Raw genomic sequence first — 19,570 nt, forward strand, 5'->3', positions numbered from 1 at the left:
ACGACCGTTCTGGTGGTGAGCGCCACTGGTGACAACTCATGTCGGGTGAAGATATTTTGCTTTCTGGTTCGAAGAAAACGTCGACCATGCAAACTTCACAGGGGGGTTTCTCAAGATAAAAGTCTGCTCTTTCGCGTGGTATAGTTCAATTTTTCGCTGCACCCTTATTTTTTCAGATAAATTCGAAAATATCCGCAAAATTGGTGCAAAAGTGGTGCATCTCCGTCTTTAATGATCGTTTAAACATGTTTAAACAATCATAATGTATTAATATTGGATATCACCGTATTCGGGAAAGTCTACAGAATCTTTTGCTGTAAAGAACAATTCAATATCTTTTATAATAACATCGCAATATTTGTTTAAAGTTGAAAAATATGTCTTTTTTTCAAACTCCATTTTCTCAAAAACTGGACGTATAGGAAAAAAATTAAAACCAGATTCGGAATCAGCGCGGAAAACTCTATAAGAATCGCATAGTGGGAATCGAAATACTTTTAAAAAGTTGAAATTTGTTGGACAGTGTTATCAACCAGAGAAATTTATTTCGATCGCTCATAACAGTTATCAACCAGAGAAATTTATTTCGATCGCCCATAACAGTTATTGATGATCGAATTTCTTTTCATTTCTGTTCATGATAATTATTGATGAGTGATGAATTATTGGAAGCGTTTTAGGTTTTACTTTATAACTATTTATTGAATAAATCACTTGTATAAGTCGTATTGCTTTCGGACTGTTATGACCTTGTCTCAATGCGTACTATATTGCTACTGACTAGTGAAACATGAGGTAGGTGTTTACAAAGGTCTAACTGTACAGATATTATCGTTTACATGACACACATGTCGTTGATTACAATTTTAGCAATGAGAAAATTCATTTTGGTTGCTTATTTAATTACTGACAATGTCTACTCTTTTTCGGATGGAGCTAGCCTGCGAAATTCATTGAGAAGGTTTCGTGCAACAAGACAAATCAATGAATCAACAGACCATAAGAACAACACAAAATCTGTTTGTTTGTCACATTAAATTTTGATTGTAGCAATTCATTTAAAAAAATTTTTAAATTTATGAAATAATTGATTGTCTACCATTTGAAAGTTGTACTATTTAATAATAACTATTACAAATTTCCTTCATCAATAACTGTTATGAGTGATCGAAATGAACTTCTCTCATTGACAACTGTTATGAACGATCAAAATAAATTTCTCTCATTGATTACCAAACAGAGAAAAAATTTTCGGTTACTTATAATCCTTATTTGTAACCAATTCGATTTTAGTCGATGAAATACTTGATATTCTATGACTTTTTGGTTATAACAGTTATGCTCCCTGAATTTTATAGTTTTGTTGTATTATTTTTAGTTTATTGAATATATTCAGAAAGGAAATACCTTTCTATTTCACTCTGGATTGTTGCAATTCAGTTAGAAAACTTTTATTTTGCATAAAGGTCTGCAGTCTTTATATGACTAAAGAATAGTACATGGAAAAGTATTCTATCGAAGCAAACCACACGTAATATTAGGCCATTCAAAAAACTTATCGTTCTTCGATGCTAACTCTGAAAAATGTAGAATATTAATAATACTTACATTTATTTTTAATTATCGGCGTACGGACTTTTTAACTCCGCTTTCAAGGAATTTAAAAAATTCGGAATCAACCGTTTGAATGCCATTCAACCTCTCTATATAAAAGGTAAAGATGAATTCATGTCAAGAGAAGGTTGAATGGAGAGAAAAAGGAGAGAACGTTGCCCAGCTTTTCTTTCTTTTCTTCTTTCTTTTCCTTTTCAATGGCCGAATGCCAATATTGACACTGAACAAGAGCATTGCACTGAACATTGCCCTGAAACAGTTTTTAAAAACTTCTGCTTGAAATAGGGCTTTTAATCATTCGATGTCAACAATGCTGGATCAAGACCCTTAGTAGCATTTAAAAGTTATTAAAAAGTCACACAACAACGAAAATTAATCTTCACTCGGCACGTTTCTTTCTTCTTGCACGCACATGCATATAAACATTTAACAATATTATTACTACGTAAAAGATTTTTAAATTCAGAAAATTTCAAGCGGTACACCCCCTTTCTCCCGATGCCCTAAGTACGTGCTTATTTTGCTCATTCGTCAATGCAGCAATGGATATCAAACATTTTTAGTCAACCGATCTTAAAAACGGCAGCCCTCTTTACTTTACCGGACACAAAATTTGTGCCTTTCGCCTATAAATTATGATGTATTTGGTATGTAACCCAGTAGATTTGTACCCGGGGCGGCTGCAGATCGAAGTTTCGATCCTGTAGGATCAATGGTTCAGGAATTATGCTTGCTTAAAGTTGAGCAATCTGCAGTGTTTCTGACAGGTAAGGGTGCTGCCATATTGGTTTATAGTTTATAGTGACGGTCGCGCTCATCTTAAAACGCACTATTTGATGGTGTGAATAAAAAAAACATATCATTCCATTTAAAAAAAAGAAAGTTGACCTTCACCTCACCTTGGATGAGTGTCCATCGGGAAAAATAAAAGTACCACCACATGAATAACATTCATCTAAAACATTTTTGCGTACATATTCTGTCAAGAAAGTATCGGGAATCGATCATTTAAAAAGCCCGCTTAAAGGGATTGTTGAAATTCTTTTTGTCGCTAATTTGGCACAACTGTCCTCTATACTCACGCGGAGTTTGAGCGTCACTTGTCATCTAGTTTGTTTACAGTGCGCCATTTTGTCAGTTCATCCCACAAGTGTGTTTTGCAATTTTTACAATGGATAAAAATATCGAACAAAGAATCTGTCTTAAATTTTGCATTGCAAATTGAATTTCATGTGCCGAAGTGCTGAAAATGTTACGTAAGGCTTACAGTGAATCGACTTTATCAAAAACACGTGCGTATGAGTAGTACAGTGCATTTAAAAACGGTCGAGATGGGGTGGAAGATTTGCCTCGATAACGCACCATCTCACAAGGCTATCATTGTGAACGAATTTCTGGCCACAAACTCAACAAATCTTGTCGAGCAGCCACCGTATTCCCCTGTTATGGCTCCGGCCGACCTTTTTCTTTTTCCAAAACTCAAATTACCACTTCGAGACACACGTTTTCAGTCGATAGATGACATAAAAGAGAATTCGCGGCGAGTACTGAAGATGATTCCAAAAAATGCATTTAAAAAATGTTTTGATGATTGGGTTATTCGTTGGCATAAGTGTATTATTTCGAAAGGGGCCTACTTTGAAGATGATACAATAAATTTGGATGAATAATACATATTTTGTGTTTCATTGACCAATTCTCGGTACTTTTTTGACAGAATGTATAATCAATATTTTTGGAGATATTCGTCTGTAACGCTTTATAATTGCCACCCAATATAAACATTCTTCGCTACGAATAATAATAATGACGAAAATCGAGGTGGTAGTATCTGGTGAACCACCTGTATATGTACTTTTATTGTTCACTACACTCAATTTTACGATTTATCGATAGGAACGACCTATCTCGAATTTTTTGGCTCTACACCCTGTATAGTAAATGCTGTATACAGGAGAATTTGAAGCAATTCTATGGAAATATCCGCGCGTTGCACTTGTTGCACTCGCGTGTTTCTTTTCCATACACTTTCTCTCCTTATGTCCTCCAGGGCAACTCTCCAGTTACTTATTTTTAGAAAATGATCACGTCCGGCAGTCATGGGTATTTTCGCAACAGAATCGCCGCAGGAATGATTATTTTCAAACTGAAAACGAAGAGTATGCAAACACGGACCCAGTAAACGCAAACGAACGTTGCGCGTTAATATTTCGGACAATATAAATATTATTAAATTTCGGACAATTAATGTTGCTACAATATAAAAAAAGTTGGATCCTATGAATTCTTGGAATTAGATCGTGTGTGAACATATTTTCATAGATAGCGTCTCGTGAATTCACGAGAAATGTTCATCTGAAAATCTGATTAATTCCTTAATAGATTAATTCTTAATACACCTGTGTGTGAAAAGTTTTACTTCGAATAAAGCAGAAAGGTAATAGGTAAAGGTAAAAGGTAGATTGTAGATGGTCAGGATGTCTTTGGAATGGTAAAAGGTAAAACTAAGAGGAAATATGATTACAATTAACTAATATCGACGAAAATTTTACAATTACGTACCTGTGAATACTGCATATTATAATGATTGGGCCTTTGAGCAAGCATTACTTTCTGATATTTGGAAGGGGTACAGCACAGCAGTATCGGATAACAAAAATCAATAGTTTCTTCCGAGTTGGATAGCTTTGGCACGGTTGGACGAACTAGTAAATGTATTATCTAATCTTTTTAACAGTTAACTGTGGCGATAATTATTAGCAATTTAACAAACATTATTCTCAGCATGTTGGAAATGATTGAAGCTGTGAAGCAGTAAACACTGAGGACCGTGCAGTTGTACTCGGCGTACAGTCAACCACGAAAGTATTTAAACGCACTTTAAAACTTTAAAACAATATAACTTTTTTATGGTCGGACCAAACGACCTGACTTTTTTCAGCAATTAAAAGAATTGATTTGCCAAATGACATGCAAACAATATTTTGAAAAAATTGCAATTTTTTAATTACATGAGAAAGTGAAAGAGGCACCATTTATAACTTTTTTTATTAAAGCCCGTAATGAAAATTTAAAATATGCGTTTTGTACATGTATGTTAGTTATACATATGCTGAAAATTTCATCGAAATCGGTTGACGCAGAAAAAACGACACGCATCGAAAGATGATCTGTGGATTTTAAGCAGAAACTGACCAAAAGTCGCGAAAAACTATGATTTTCACCACATTTAACCACTCGTAGCTCTTGGGTATGTTAATCGATTTCGATATAATTTTCAGCATGTGTATAACTAACATAGATCTACAAAACATATATTTTAACCCTTAAATGCAAGATATTTTGTTTACAGTTTCTATTTATCAAACATTACTGTTTGACACGCGATTGTAAATACGTTCAAAGCAATGTGCTACCGTCTCGTCCCGTGTTATTGTCTTTACCGTTCGCGTTCAATTTGAACGATTTCTAACGAGCTCCCCAGTATGAGAGTATGGTGGGGATGCCCGCGTATTACGCGAGGACCCCGATCCGCAACAGTCGAGATTTATGACTGTGAGAGATCTCTGTTCCTCCGAAAACAAGAGCCGCGAATCGTTCTTCCGAAACGAGAACCGTGAGTCGTTCTTCCGAAACGACATCTCATTGTCAGCTATTTGTACCGCGTGTTTAAAATTATTATTAAAAGTGATCTTGAAGTCGCAGAAACCCGGCTTCTCTGTTTAAACCAGTGGTTTTAATTCACCCACTTACACTTTCTCCACTACCGGACTGATCCAACCCTTCCTACCCGATTTTAAACGAAGTGCTCGTGTCGGGGTAAACAATTACTAAAAAAAGAGTGTATATTGACGGAAAAATAAGGGAAAAAATCACATCTTTGCGAAAATATTTTTTATTACAAAATTATCATATGTTGCCATATTTGAGGTTAGAAAATCTACGACGCATGAATGGCGCGCACCGTATACCAATACATGTGAGCGGTTTGGTGCCTTGTAGCTACAATGCGTAAAAAGCATCCAAACGTTCCTGCAGCGAATGTAGAGCCAGAAAATGCATTGTTGCCAAACGGCAACACAATGCATTTAAGAGTTAAATTTTCATTAAAACCCCAAATAAAAAAGTTTGAAAAATGCCTTTTTTATTTTTGCATGCAAACTCGTAAATTGTAATTTTTGGAAAATCTTTCTTGCAGATCTTTTAGTAAACCAATGCTTCTAATTGCTTACAAAACATCAGGTCGTTTGGTACAATTATAAAAAGGTTATACTGTTTTAATATGTGGGTTCAAATACTTTCCTGATTCACTGTATGTACAGTCAGGGACAATATTAAGTGGACACTCTTAAAAATCGCATAATTTTTTTAAAGTTGGTCCAAAGGACTTGAATTTTTTAAGATATTAGACCAACTAGTTTGCTAGAGAATGAGTAAAGAATAATTTAATAAGATTGCAATTGGTAGGAATCATACAAAATTTTAAAAATTATGTTTTGTCAACTTTTTTATCTGAGCCTGTAACGATAATTTAAGAAATGCGTGGAAGAATATGGCAAATTCTATAACAAAAAATTTAGAGGAATCTATGCCAGAAAGGTTATTAAAAACCGTTATACATGTAAAAGAATACACCTCAAACCGTTAAAATTAGAATTATTAATTGTTATTATGAAGAATACTGTATGTTACGCGTGTACTCTCAATTTTGTAACATTGAAACGTACTGCATCTCTTTTTTTTATAAAAAAAATTACAGAAAAAAAGGTTTGTTTTTTATTAATCGAACAATTTTGCGAGTAACTGTATATGTATACAGTGAAGCTCGTTGGGCGAATTTGAACAAACATGAACGTATGCTGGTTAAGTGCAAAGGGTTGGCCAAAGTCTTGAACGGAAACAACGAAGAATTAAATCTTCATATCAGTGATAAGTCACGTGACTCATCTTGTTTAAGGTCGAACAAATGCACGACACGCTGCGATCCAATGAAAGCTGCCTATTAACTCGTCGACTATGGTGAGGGTCACTGGTGACTGGTGCAGTCAGACATGTATGACATATGTATGTAACACTTGAAAATATACATATATCAAGTCGTTCTACAAGTACATATGTAATATGACTTTAATCGGTCGGTTTGTTGCCCGAAAATAATACTGTACATACATAATACATACAGGGTGGTTCACCAGATATTACCACCTTGATTTTCGTCATTATTATTATTCGTAGCGAAGAATGTTTATATAAGGTTGAATGGTTTCGCGCGAGAGATGCATATGTACGTTGGTGTTGTGAGATATTTTGTAGGTGAACGCGTAGAAAAGATCATTAGAAGGGTCATTATTATTTTTTTAAATGGGATCGTATGTTTTTTCCTGCACCAATCGATGAAGCTTCATATTCTCTACAAAACAGTATAACTAGTGTTCCTTCTCGAGAATTCTTTCTCGAGAATTTCTCGAGAAATTTTATAATTGGTTATTTCTCATTTCTCGAGAAATTTAAATCTAGGAAAATTCTTATGAATCTCATTTATTTTATAACATATTTTCGGAAATGAACAAATACATATACAGTCGGTGTACAAAGTATTCGTACACATTAAAAAAACGAATTACTTTTTCAAAATTGGACCCAATAGCTTGAGTTCCTTTTCAGACATTAGAAGAATTAGTTTACTAGCTAATCTGTAAATAACTTTTTTGTTTAATTGTTATTGGTCGCAATTGCAAAGGAAACAATAAAGGTCACAATTTTTTAATTTTTTATCTGTACCTGTAATTAAAATTTAGAAGGCGCCTTTGGTAGGTCTAAGTAAGTTATATACTTGTATAAAGTTTCATCGAATTCGATCAAGGATGTTACGAAATATAATTGATTGAAAATAGCAAAAATCATAAGAATCTGCGATTTAAATGAACCGCAAACCGTAAAGTCAAAGATTTTTACATCTTACAATGCCCATAGCTTTTTTAACCGTCAGCCAATTTCAATAAAACTCTTTGTACATATATATATATATATATATATATATATATATATATATATATATATATATATATATATAACTTACTTAGATTTACAAAATACATCTATTAAATTTTCATTACGGGCACAGATAAAAAATTTAAAAATCGTGGTCTTTACTGTTCCCTTCGTAATTGCGACCAATAACAATGACAAAAACACGATTTACACATTAGCTGGTAAACTAACTCTTCTAATGTCTCAAAATAACTCAAGCTGCTGAGTCGAATTTCGAAAAATTTATTCGTTTTTAAAAGATTTACGAATACTTTGTACACCTACTGTATCCTACCATCAGTTAAAATATGCTACATTTTAATGTAGGTATTTAAATATCTCTGTTACTTGTGATTATCCGAAAAAATGTCAGAGGAGAAATTTGCACTGTTCAGTAAGGTGAATATAATTGCAAAATAAAAAATTTTTTAGAAATCATATTTCGAAATTTCAAGGTCATCGATATTTTTATTTAAACGAGGTCATATAATTATTCTATATTGCTATTCAGAAAAAAGACAAATCCAACGATGTGCCATGTTCCATAGTTAAAGTGAATTTCACAATTTTCAAAGTTTTCAATTTAAGTGCGCCACGTCATCCTTTTACCCGATCGCACAAATTTTTTTCTCACCTAAAGGAACAATGTTGGATAGTTGCGTGCATTGTATCTCGATAAAAATTTTTCTCCAAGCATAGCTTAGGTCCACCCAATGTACATATTGGACAGGAATAAACATTGAGTTAATATTTTGCGCTTTCAATAAATACATATTATCAACAATATTCCAAATATCATAAGTTTTCCAATATTTTTTTATTTCATTAAAAATTCTAGAGAATTCTCGAGAATGCTCGAGAAATATAGTCTCATTTGTCATTTCTCGAGAAATGAAAAATGTTGAGAAATCAGGAACACTAAGTATAACCTATTAATATTGAAGTACCATTATTAGTTAAGGAGATATTTTAATTTTAGTGTTTTTATGAAATCACGACTCTCTTAATAATGTTACAATGATTCTATTCACCGAAAAGGTTCAATGTAGCGACCGTTTACATCACGACATTTTCTGAATCGAAAAAGTAATGATTGTTTTACATTGCGTAATTAAACTGGTGATATGTTATTACTAATAACATATGTAATAACTTATTACATTCAGTGCTGATCCGATCCTTCATATCAGCAATTGTAGTCGGAGCCTCAGCGTATACTTTATTTTTTAAGTAACTCCATAAGAAAAGGTCGGGGTTGTTAAAAGTTAAAACCGGTGATCTTGCTGGAGAATGAATGGGACCACGTCGTCCTATCCAACGACAGTGCTTCGATTGTGCCCTGTTCTCGCGCAGGCGCAGTTGAGGTAGTTATACATATTGGCGGGAATGTACCGAAATAATCTTACCGGACAAAAAGACTCCAGGACGTGTCCTACGAGTTACAAAATATACACAAATACACTTGTTAAACATTCATTGTTCAGAATCAAATCATATAAATTTTTTAAAATTCTGCGGGGTGCTTAAGAAACCCCATTTTATCGAGAAGCTTACGTTACTGTCCAACGATTCGGAAATATTTGATTTAATGCATTTCTTGTTATTTTTTCATAACGTGCAGGACAACCATCGTGTTGGAGCCACATTGGTTTTCGAATATGCAATGACAAATCATGTAAAAATGATCATAAGGTACCTATTTAAATTCGTGACATTATCAAGAGAGTTGTGATTTCGTAACAACACTAAAAATTAAATATCTCCTTAACTAATGGTGTTTTGATATTAATAAGTAATACGTTTCTGTAGAGAATACGAAGCTTCATCAATTGGTGCAGGAAAAAGCATACGATCCCATTTAAAAAAAATACTGATGACCTTTGTATCTCTTCTATGAATCCACCTACAAAAAAAACTCACAACTCCAAAGTATGCATCTCTCGAAACCACACTCAACCTTATATAAACATTCTTCGCTACAAATAATAATAATTGTTGCGAGGTAAAACCGAACGACACCAAACTGGACAGTAAACAACACCTTTTAGATAATAGAAAACAACAATGTTTATTGTGTAAATGACTATTAATATATATAAACAGTAATTATGGTATTTTAGTGTAATACGCTCTTTATACATTCGCGGGGATACTTTACACGCGTACCTACGTTCTTTACGGTTTGAGCACGAACCAACCTCGGCTTGGCTTGGCTAGGCAACGCTCGGGTTGCTTCGGCTTCCATCTCATACATGCATACAGAGATTACTTTCTTAACAATAATAATAACTTCTCCCGAGTGGTGGTAATAACTTTTGCCAGGCAGAATCCAGGGCCGAGCGGGCAGCATTGTGCCCGAGCAGCTTCTGCCGGGCAGATGCCCGATCTTTCTGCCAGCAGAATGCGCTAATTATGCGCGCGTAGATGCCCGTGCAAAATCGAGCATTTGGCTTACTGGGAGTATGCTTTATGCTGGCACGGTGTGCCGGCACAAGCTGAGGGCAGAATGAAGACAGCTTGGTCCTTCGTTTAAGAGGGCAGCACGGTCGCACTGTATGGCGGACGTAGTGATGGGCGCAATCGACTAAAAACTATCGATTTAGTCGATAGTAGCTGTTACTATTTTCAGTCGACTAGTTTTACTAAACTATCGACTGAATTTCGCAGTGGTGGGGGTTACTATTTTCAGTCGACTAGTTTTAGTAAAACGACTGAATTTCGCAGTGGTGGGGGTTACTATTTTCAGTCGACTAGTTTTAGTAGAACGACTGAATTTCGCAGTGGTGGGGGTTACTATTTTCAGTCGACTAGTTTTAGTGAAACGACTGAATTTCGCAGTGGTGGGGTTACTATTTTCAGTCGACTGTTTTACTGAACGACTGAATTTCGCAGTGGTAGGGGTTACTATTTTCAGTCGAATGCTTTACTAAATCAGAGGTTACCTCTCTGACTGAATTATCGACTGATTTATGGAGCGGGTAGAGCTATATATCAACTGAATCGATCAGATTCAATCATGACATTTACTATCTCTTTACTATCCTACTATCTATTTCATTAGCGCTATCAAATTAATTAATTCATAACCCTCATTTCATGAACTGAATCCGTCCCTCGGTGTCAAATTGACACAGTAGTAAAAAAAACGATAAAATAACAAGCAGGTGATTAATTATTTTTCGATGTTTTTTTAGTCAAATTGATGAGTTAAAATTTACATCTTAAGTTTTTCGGTTATGTGTTTCTTACAAACAATTCGATATTTCGAGAAAACTCAGATTGACACGAGGGACGGAATTCAATTGTTCTACTACTAAATATTAATTATTACAAATATTCTCCGAAAATATGAATGATTTATGCATTTCATTTATGTTAATAAAATATTTATTACATTCAGTACAAAATTGATATATTATTATTATATTTATCCTATCCTATAATATTATGTAATATCGATAACACCAAAAGGATTATTTATTTATTTATTTATTATACAGGTAAAACCCAATATGCATACATAAAATTAAATCAAATAAAAATAAAAAAACAATTGCAGCAACATAGCATCGCTATAGAGAAAATTATACATTAACTTAAAATTAAACATTTCTTTCATGACGCTGGAAAGACTGTTTGAAATAAAAGTGCCTTTGTCTGCTGTCACAGTTTCATTAGCCACAAGTCCCACATCACTTATAGCTGAACACAGGGAGGTATACCGTTGTCGAAACCACTAGAGTATGTTACAGTTGAATTATCAGCAGAAAAATATCCCACAGCAGCCAAAATTATTCCTGTAATAAGAGGAATTCAAAATGCCATAAACATCATTATACCAAAAACCATAGCAGGACTACATTTACAAAATAACATTTTAAATAATATTGAGATAAGATTTGACTACATTGAACAAAATAATACTACTCTAATAGCCACACTATTAGGTCCAAGATTCAAAACAGCTGTATTTGAAGTCGATAGGATTGCACAGACAGCGCAGAATATGTTAGAGATGAAATAAGTTCCTTGTGCATAACACGCAATAGTCATGAAACTAATACAAATAGAGCCGCAGCAGAAAATCAAGAATCATCTGAAGAAAACAATGAATTTTAGAATCTTCTTGTAACAAAAGTATCGCAGTTGACAAACTAATCCACACCTATAGAATATGCAACAACCATAATTCGTCAATATGTATATAGATTTACTGTACGCAAATATTAAGAGCTGTGAAATCGCATTTTGGAATAAACACAATTACACAATGCCACAACTTTTCAAAATAGCAGAAAAATATGTAAATACCTCTGTATTCCCAGCAACTTCTGTCCCATCAGAAAGAATATTTTCAAAGGCTGGACAGATTATGTCTGAAAGAAGGAACCGACTTTCAGCAAAAAACCTAGACCAATTAATGTTTTTAAATGTTAACATTTAGTAAATTTGGATGAATTTCAATAGTATAGACCATAATAATTTAAGGTTAGGTTAATTATAATTTTGGAATTTTTACCTTAATTTAATTTTATTACTAATCTCTACTACGACAAATGTAAAATATATAATAACATTAAATATTTCAATAATAAAGCTGAGTTTCATCAACTTCATCGAACATGGAGAACATAACTAGTAAAGCAATTCAGTCGACTGAAAACCACTAAAAACTATCGACTAAATAGTCGATAGTATGTAGCGACTAAATAGTAACTAGTCGATAGTTGAATTTAGTCGATAGTGCCCATCACTAGGCGGACGTCGGATAATATCCCTTGTGTATTAACCAAAATGTATATAGATTATTTAAAACATTTCTATATTGTGTATGTTTGCACAAATTCTCATTGTAAGACTATAAATTAACACTTTACCTACCGGAAGCCTATTAATAGGATTTTCAATAATTGTACTGTTCCAAAAGAAAGCATAGAAATTTTCTTTTACATTACAATCTTAAATGAAGCTATTAAATGACGTTATTGAGAGTGACTGTTAAATCACAATAAAAATTGCTGTTGCTATTGAAGGTTCCATTAAAAAGTGTTTAGCATTGTACCATACATTTTTCAAAATTATGCAATAATCACCGGTCGGTAATGTGTTAATATATTAGCGAGTAAAGAATGGACATTCAGAGAAATTCTGTAACATATTTTAAAGGAACATTAACAAATTGTTGAAAGGAATACAGTAAATGCGTACTGGGTTGACTACACAAGGGATGTAAATACTGGCAGGGTGTGTTGTCCATAATCGAGCAGATTCCGAGCATCCTCCTCCTCGAGCGCGTTCTGACAGCATAATGCTCGCCGTCTGCTGGCATCGTACGATTGCAGGCTGTACTCGATGCTTGCTCGAGGCAGGCCTGACTGCCTGAGTACTTACTTTTTATACTGTATTACAAAGAATTTAATATTCTAGGACACCCCAGCATCAAGACAAGCTTTCATAAGAATACAACACATACATATATCAAAAATATTTTATTATTGAAAAATTAATTTGTAAATGTTGTCAATTGTAAATATCAGTTGCAAAACACTTTCTCTTATCTTCAATTTTATCCTTGTTCACAGAGAAACGACGGAACAAGAAAATCACCGAGATTTACGCCACAAAATACCCAGATTACACTTTTCTTCAAACAAAAAGCGATATGAATCTATTCAAAAGCAACAAAACGTTCTGTGTCGAAATCAAACCGAAACAAGGACACTTAAGAGACGACAACCGCAAGTTCCAAAAATGTCCGTATTGTTTGATGCAGTATCATAAGGTATTAATGTTATAATCAAGAGCAGATTACCTACTGGGAATCTACTGATAGCACACGTGTGTTGTCTTTTTGTGCAGAAGAATAGAGATACCAATGTTCTTCGTATATCATATGTTTATATACAATAATGTGAAGTAAGCATTAGAAATTGTAATTGACAAATTTTTGTGTTTTCAGCTGAAGAAGAAAACGATAGAAGCTCGCAGTACCTATTGTCCGTTTGATCTTTTCTCCGGAGTACAAGAACGAATGAAATCGGCTTTAAACGGACTCCTAACATCTCCACAAAACAATCTGAAAATATTTAAGGACGGTATAGTTGTGTACAATCAAGAATCATCTCCAAACGATCTAGAAAATCTTCTGGCGGAATGGTTTCGCACTTCCGTGTCCAGTAGAACGAAAGAAGAATACATTGACGAATTCTGCGATTTGATCTGCGCTGCTCTTCTACATCCGTTTGACCAAGAAGGACTGAAACCGTCTCCTGCATACGAATTATGCACATCCACTACACAGGACTTTGAGCCAGTCACTTATATTAACACACACGTGGCTGCGAAGGCGAAGAAACTTCTATACTTTACTGGCGAGGTAACAGACGTAACAGTTATTTGTACAGGGTGTACAAAAATTATACATATGTCGCGGCTACCATAGCATGATTCTGCACCTAGTCCAGTCAATGAATGCTCATAAGGGGGGTGTAGAGGGAAATGGAAGGAACACAATTTTTAACTTTGGGACTTTGTTTGGACTAGTTACGAGGTAAACATACTAAAAGTCCCTACTCCTAGGAGAGCGAAGTGCAGGGAGACACGTAAAAGGTCACCTTTTTCGGTTTTCCGCTTGTATCTCGGAAACTATGTGTCCTAGCGATAAGACCATTCTATACAAAATTAAAGCTGACAAAATGTGCCATAAGATTGATTCTATTCAGTATTTCGCTATCTCGCATAGTTTCCGAGATATCCGCGCTCAAAGTTCACTAATTGTGCTGAAGAGTTAGCTAGTCAAATAAGGCTCTTCTTTCTCAAAATTAGTGAACTTTGAACGCGGATATATCGGAAACTATGCGTAATAGCGAAAAATTGAATGAAATCAATCTTATGGCACGTTTTGTCAGCTTTAATTTTGTATGGAATGGTCTTATCGCTAGGACACATAGTTTCCGAGATATAAGTGGAAAACCGAAAAAGGGGACCTTCTACGTGCCTCCCTGCACCCCGCTCACCTTCTAGGAGTGGGGACTTTTAGTATGTTTACTTCCTAACTAGTCCAAACAAAGTCCCAAAGTTAAAAATTGTGTTCCTTCCATTTCTCTCTACAATTTTTCGTTGACTGGATTTGGTTGAAATTGAACCAAGAAAGGTGCCGCAAAATTGACTTTGATCTTGAATTTTAAGGTCAAAAGGTCAACAATCTTTTTAAATTGCATCGTATTCTATTCGCCGCGAAGGTAAAAAGTGCACAAGGAGCCAAGGGTCGCATATCTCAACCGCGACGAGTAAATACGGTGCAATTAAAAAAAATTGTTGACCTTTCAACCTTAAAATTCAAGGTCAAGGTCAATTTTGCTACACCTTCCTTAGTTCAATTTCAACCAAAACGAGGGTGTAGAATACAGGGTGTATTATACTCGTCACGCGCGGCGCGGTTGAGATGCGACCCTTAGCTCCTTTTGCACTTTTTACCTTCGCGACGAGTAAAATACGGTGCAATTAAAAAAAATTGTTGACTTTTAACCTTAAAATTCAAGGTCAAGGTCAATTTTGCATCATCTTCCTTGGTTCAATTTTAACCAAATGGAGGATGTAGAATCATCCTATGGTAGCCGCGACATATAATTTCTTTACACCCTGTACAATACATTCATGCTCAGAGGGGTATTCTTCTTTTCGAGGTCGTTTATGCACGAATTTTTCGGTTTTTTCTCAGAGAAACTGTTGAACCTTCTATATTGAGATTTTGCACATATATTTATTGGCATCTGGAGTACGTGTGTGTAATTTTCTTGAAATAAAAATAATAAAAATTGCATGAGTTATACAGGATGAGTCCGAAGAAACAGAACACCTAAATATCTCCGTTACTTTCCGTTGTACAAAAAAACTTCTTAGGACAATGTTTGACACTGTTTGTACACTGTTTGAAGGGCCACATGTAACGGTGTAAGGGAAAATATTTTCAAGGTTATTTTTTTACGAGATTCCAAGGTCATCGATATTTTTTTAAATGGATTGAGGTATTTTTTAATACATCAATCGATGCAACTGGACATTCGTTATAAAAAAGTACTAACCTATGTATGTCGAAAAGTTAGTATAGTTCACGAGATATTTCAATTTAAATAACTCTAAAACACCATTACTGTCGTACTAAGACGTGACACAAGTAAGTAAACGCTAACATCAATTTCAATTTCAATGTCAATTTTTCAATTTCAACTTCAATTTCAACTGTTCCACTTCAACTTCAATTTCTATTCTTCCATTTCAACTTCAATTTCTACTCTTCCATTTAAACTTCAATTTTTCAATTTCACTTCGTTAATTTCAACTTCAATTTTTCAATTTCAACTACCATTTGAATATCAACCCTTCAACTTCAATTTTTCAATTTCAACCTCAATATTTCAATTTGAACTTCAATTTTTCAATTTCAACCTCAATATTTCAATTTGAACTTCAATTTTTCAATTTCAACTTCCATTTCAATATCAACCCTTCAACTTCAATTTTTCAATTTCAACCTCAATTTTTCAATTTCAACTTCAATTTGTCAATTTCAACTTCAATTTTTCAATTTTAACTTCAATTTTTCAATTGCAATTCGGTAATTTCAAATCTTCAATTTCATTTTCAACGTTAATTTTTCAATTTCAATTTAAACTCTTCAATTTACACTAGCAAGTAAACGCTAACGTCTTAGTTAGTAGAAGAGTAATGGTGTTTTAGAGTTATTTAAATCGAAATATCTCGTGAACTACTAACTTTTCGACATACATAGGTTAGTATTTTTTTATAACAAATGTCCAGCTGCATCGATCGATGTATTAAAAAATACCTCATTCCATTTAAAAAATATCGATGACCTTGAAATCTTGTAAAAAAAAATGACATTGGAAATTTTTTCCCTTACACCGTTACATGTGGCCCTTCAAACAGTGTAACTTTGTCCTAAGAAGTTTTTTTGTACAACGAAAAGTAACGGAGATATTTAGGTGTTCTGTTTCTTCGGACTCACTCTGTATGTTTCCGGTCTTTCTACTGATCGGACAAAAGAAATTACAATATTTGAAATTTGACATTATTAAAAATACATTGAATTTAAATGAAATTTGGTTTTTCCTTCTACAAGGTTTACCCCGTTTTTGCCCGATACGGTAAAGTCCCATTCTAAGTCCGGCGGTGGAGACCGTTCTATGTCAGCTCGCCTACCCCTTCCACTGGGGGGCCTACCCCGCGAGGGGCCGAGAAGCTCGAGCTGCCGCACTACTAATTCACAACTAAAGTAGTAAATCACTGCTAATCCAATTACGAAACTTCTTTATTTTTCATTATTTTTTCATGGGACTTTCACCAACGTATTTGTGGCATTTTTCTAATTAAAATTACACTAAACATGATATAATTTCAACTGTATTTAGTGGTTTAATTGACGGTATGAAGTAACTGTACTCGTCACTTAAATTTTATTCTGCTCGTCACATTTCGAAAAAATACATCTTACAACACAGGCAAAAAGAGATCAGTCGTTTTACGGCATATAAAGGAACGTATAAGAGGTTAAAATTTATTTATTCGGACTCAAAAATTCAATTCCAAAATGCATAGAGAAAATGTTTAGATGAATTTTTGGCAAACTTGAACACGTATTCGCAATTGCAATTGTATTAAACGATTAAGATACCTGTTAGAGTAAAAGAAATTGTTAAACTAAAGCGAGTATAAATCTTTTACAATAATTCTACAGGAATGCAATTTGGAGGGCGAAACATTACCAAATAGTTCTGTATTGGAGAGGATCTTGCACATGCAAAAAGTGCCGTTTGTTACTGCAGAGTACGTTTACAATATATATTCAAAATTTCGGACATGGTTAAAAGACGACATGGTATATGACAATTTAATAGAAACACAGACGCTCTGGGATCCAATGAAACCTTATTGTAAATCTCCGGTAAGTAAATTTATACAAATTTACTATACAGTCTCGTAATTGACGACACACACTTTACATCACAATAACTTTTTTATAAGTGGACCAGATGACTTCACTTTTTCTGGCAAGCTAGTTGAATTAGTTTACTAGATGATATGTAATGCGAATTTTTTAAAATTATATAACATATCATCTAGTAAACTAATCCATCTAGCTTGGCAGAAAAAGTGAAGTCGCTTGATCAATTTATAAAAAAGTATTCCGATTTAAAGAGTGTAAATTGTTGGACTAACTATGCATGTACAAATACAAACCTAGCTGTACCAGAGTTGGGCAGTATTTAAAATAATTTAAATACTTTTTTTTTCTTTATTAATAACATCCTAGGCCATTATTGACCCATAGATACATGTTACATGTTAGAGTACAAAAATATAAAATAAAGTACAGATGTACCGCTTATGTCTTAAGTTAACTAAGTCTAATTCTCTTCCTTATAAATTAATATCACATTTTTTAAAAAACTCATTAATTATTTTTAGCATGTCAATGTAATTTAAATACTTCTCGCCTCGACTCTACAACGCCATCTCTGTACTACGATATGAAGTAACGAATAAACCATTAACCAACCATTAAAATTATTTAAATACCGATTGGAATAAAAGATACATAACTTCTATTTGTTATTCGACTTTTATTTAAATAATTTTGTATTCGCCGAGAATGTATTCGATGAATATAAGATTATTTAAATAAAAGTCGAATAAAAGATACTTTTGTATTCGAACCTTCGAATAACGAGTACAAATTTTGTATCTTTTATTCGTTATTCGAAATTTGTATTTAAATACAATTTTTGCCCAACACTGAGCTGTACAAACATATGACATTAAGTGATTGTATCGTTTATTACGTGTTGATTTTATTTTTCAGAAAGCTAGTACAGAAACAGCAAGGGCTTCACAAGAAACTCACTTGAGAAGATGTATCAAATGCATCCAGATTTCAAAAAGTGCGAAGAGCAAGTACAATCGTGATGAAATTAAGAATTATAATTCAGACATTCAAGGAATTGCAGATAACAGCCACATTGAAAATGTTTCCTGTATAGCCAAATCAAATTTAGTTCCTATGTGCTTGGAAGCTAGTACTGTATCCTGTAATAAATCTGATAAGATACATAATGGAGGCAATGGATGTTGTAGCGAAGAAGAAATGGATTCTTGTATAAACTCTAGAGATATACTATACTTACAGAATTATCTCTTATTTACATGTGCCAGGGATTGTTCAATACTAATGGCATTTCGAGAATTAAATGTGTAAGTGAATAATAGAGTATATTGTTATATTCCCAGTCAGCCCGGTCTGCCTCGAGCAGAAATCGAGCCCTTCTGCCGTCCAGACTCACGGGCGTTTGAACTGTGCCGGCGCGCTGCGACTCTGCGTCTCTTTCTTTCACATACGCTGTCCTTCCTTGCGCTCGACACTTTCATCGTCAATTAAACCACTAAATTCTGCTTAAATTATATCGTGTTTGGTATCATTCTAATCAGAAAAATGCCAGAAATAAGGTAGTGAAAATCCCATAACAGAATCATGGAAAATGAAGAAGTTTGACTGTGGTGTAACGTTATGATGACTCACGGGCGCGTTTGAACTGTGCCGATGACTGCGACTCTCTGCGTCGCGTTCGTAGTGGTTCACACCGATATACCGAGCCGAGTCAGTGTATTAGTTTGGAGGGGATATTTTTTTCGCGTTCATCGTTGAAAGATTTTCGCGTTTATAGAGAATTTACTGTATTTCTTTAAAAATAACAAAAATGAACAAAAGACTTGCTTAAAATAATTTGTTGTTATTAGAATTACATTAATAAACGGAGGTATTGAATATTAAACTACATAATATTCTGTACGTGATAATACAGGGAGGTCCGTTTAAATACGAACACCCAAATACCTCTTCAGGTTATTG

General features: G+C 34.1%; 1 protein-coding gene and 1 long non-coding RNA gene across 8 annotated transcripts in view; one reads left to right on the forward strand and one right to left on the reverse strand.

The window, feature by feature from the left end:
* The window catches only part of Ipk1 (Inositol phosphate kinase 1), a 188,046-nt gene that overhangs the window by 163,494 nt on the left and 4,982 nt on the right, over window positions 1-19,570 (forward strand). For all 6 annotated transcript variants that reach the window (XM_076437248.1, XM_076437249.1, XM_076437252.1 and 3 more), the window contains exons 4-7: window positions 13,227-13,426; window positions 13,604-14,020; window positions 17,402-17,608; window positions 18,527-18,915. In XM_076437248.1, coding sequence (XP_076293363.1) covers window positions 13,227-13,426; window positions 13,604-14,020; window positions 17,402-17,608; window positions 18,527-18,915 — 1,213 coding nt within the window. The remainder of the gene's footprint in view (window positions 1-13,226; window positions 13,427-13,603; window positions 14,021-17,401; window positions 17,609-18,526; window positions 18,916-19,570) is intronic.
* Window positions 10,221-12,405, reverse strand: LOC143215267 (uncharacterized). Of its 2 annotated transcripts, none has more exons than XR_013010344.1 (3): window positions 12,164-12,405; window positions 11,956-12,020; window positions 10,221-11,441 (listed from the first exon to the last, which is right to left on the reverse strand). It is a non-coding gene; the product is annotated as an uncharacterized LOC143215267 (long non-coding RNA). The 2 variants fall into 2 exon arrangements; XR_013010343.1 differs by having other exon boundaries at window positions 10,222-11,441; window positions 11,956-12,052.

The sequence above is a fragment of the Lasioglossum baleicum genome, chromosome 13 (genome assembly GCF_051020765.1).
Source record: "Lasioglossum baleicum chromosome 13, iyLasBale1, whole genome shotgun sequence".
NCBI classification, from domain to species: Eukaryota; Metazoa; Arthropoda; class Insecta; order Hymenoptera; family Halictidae; genus Lasioglossum; species Lasioglossum baleicum.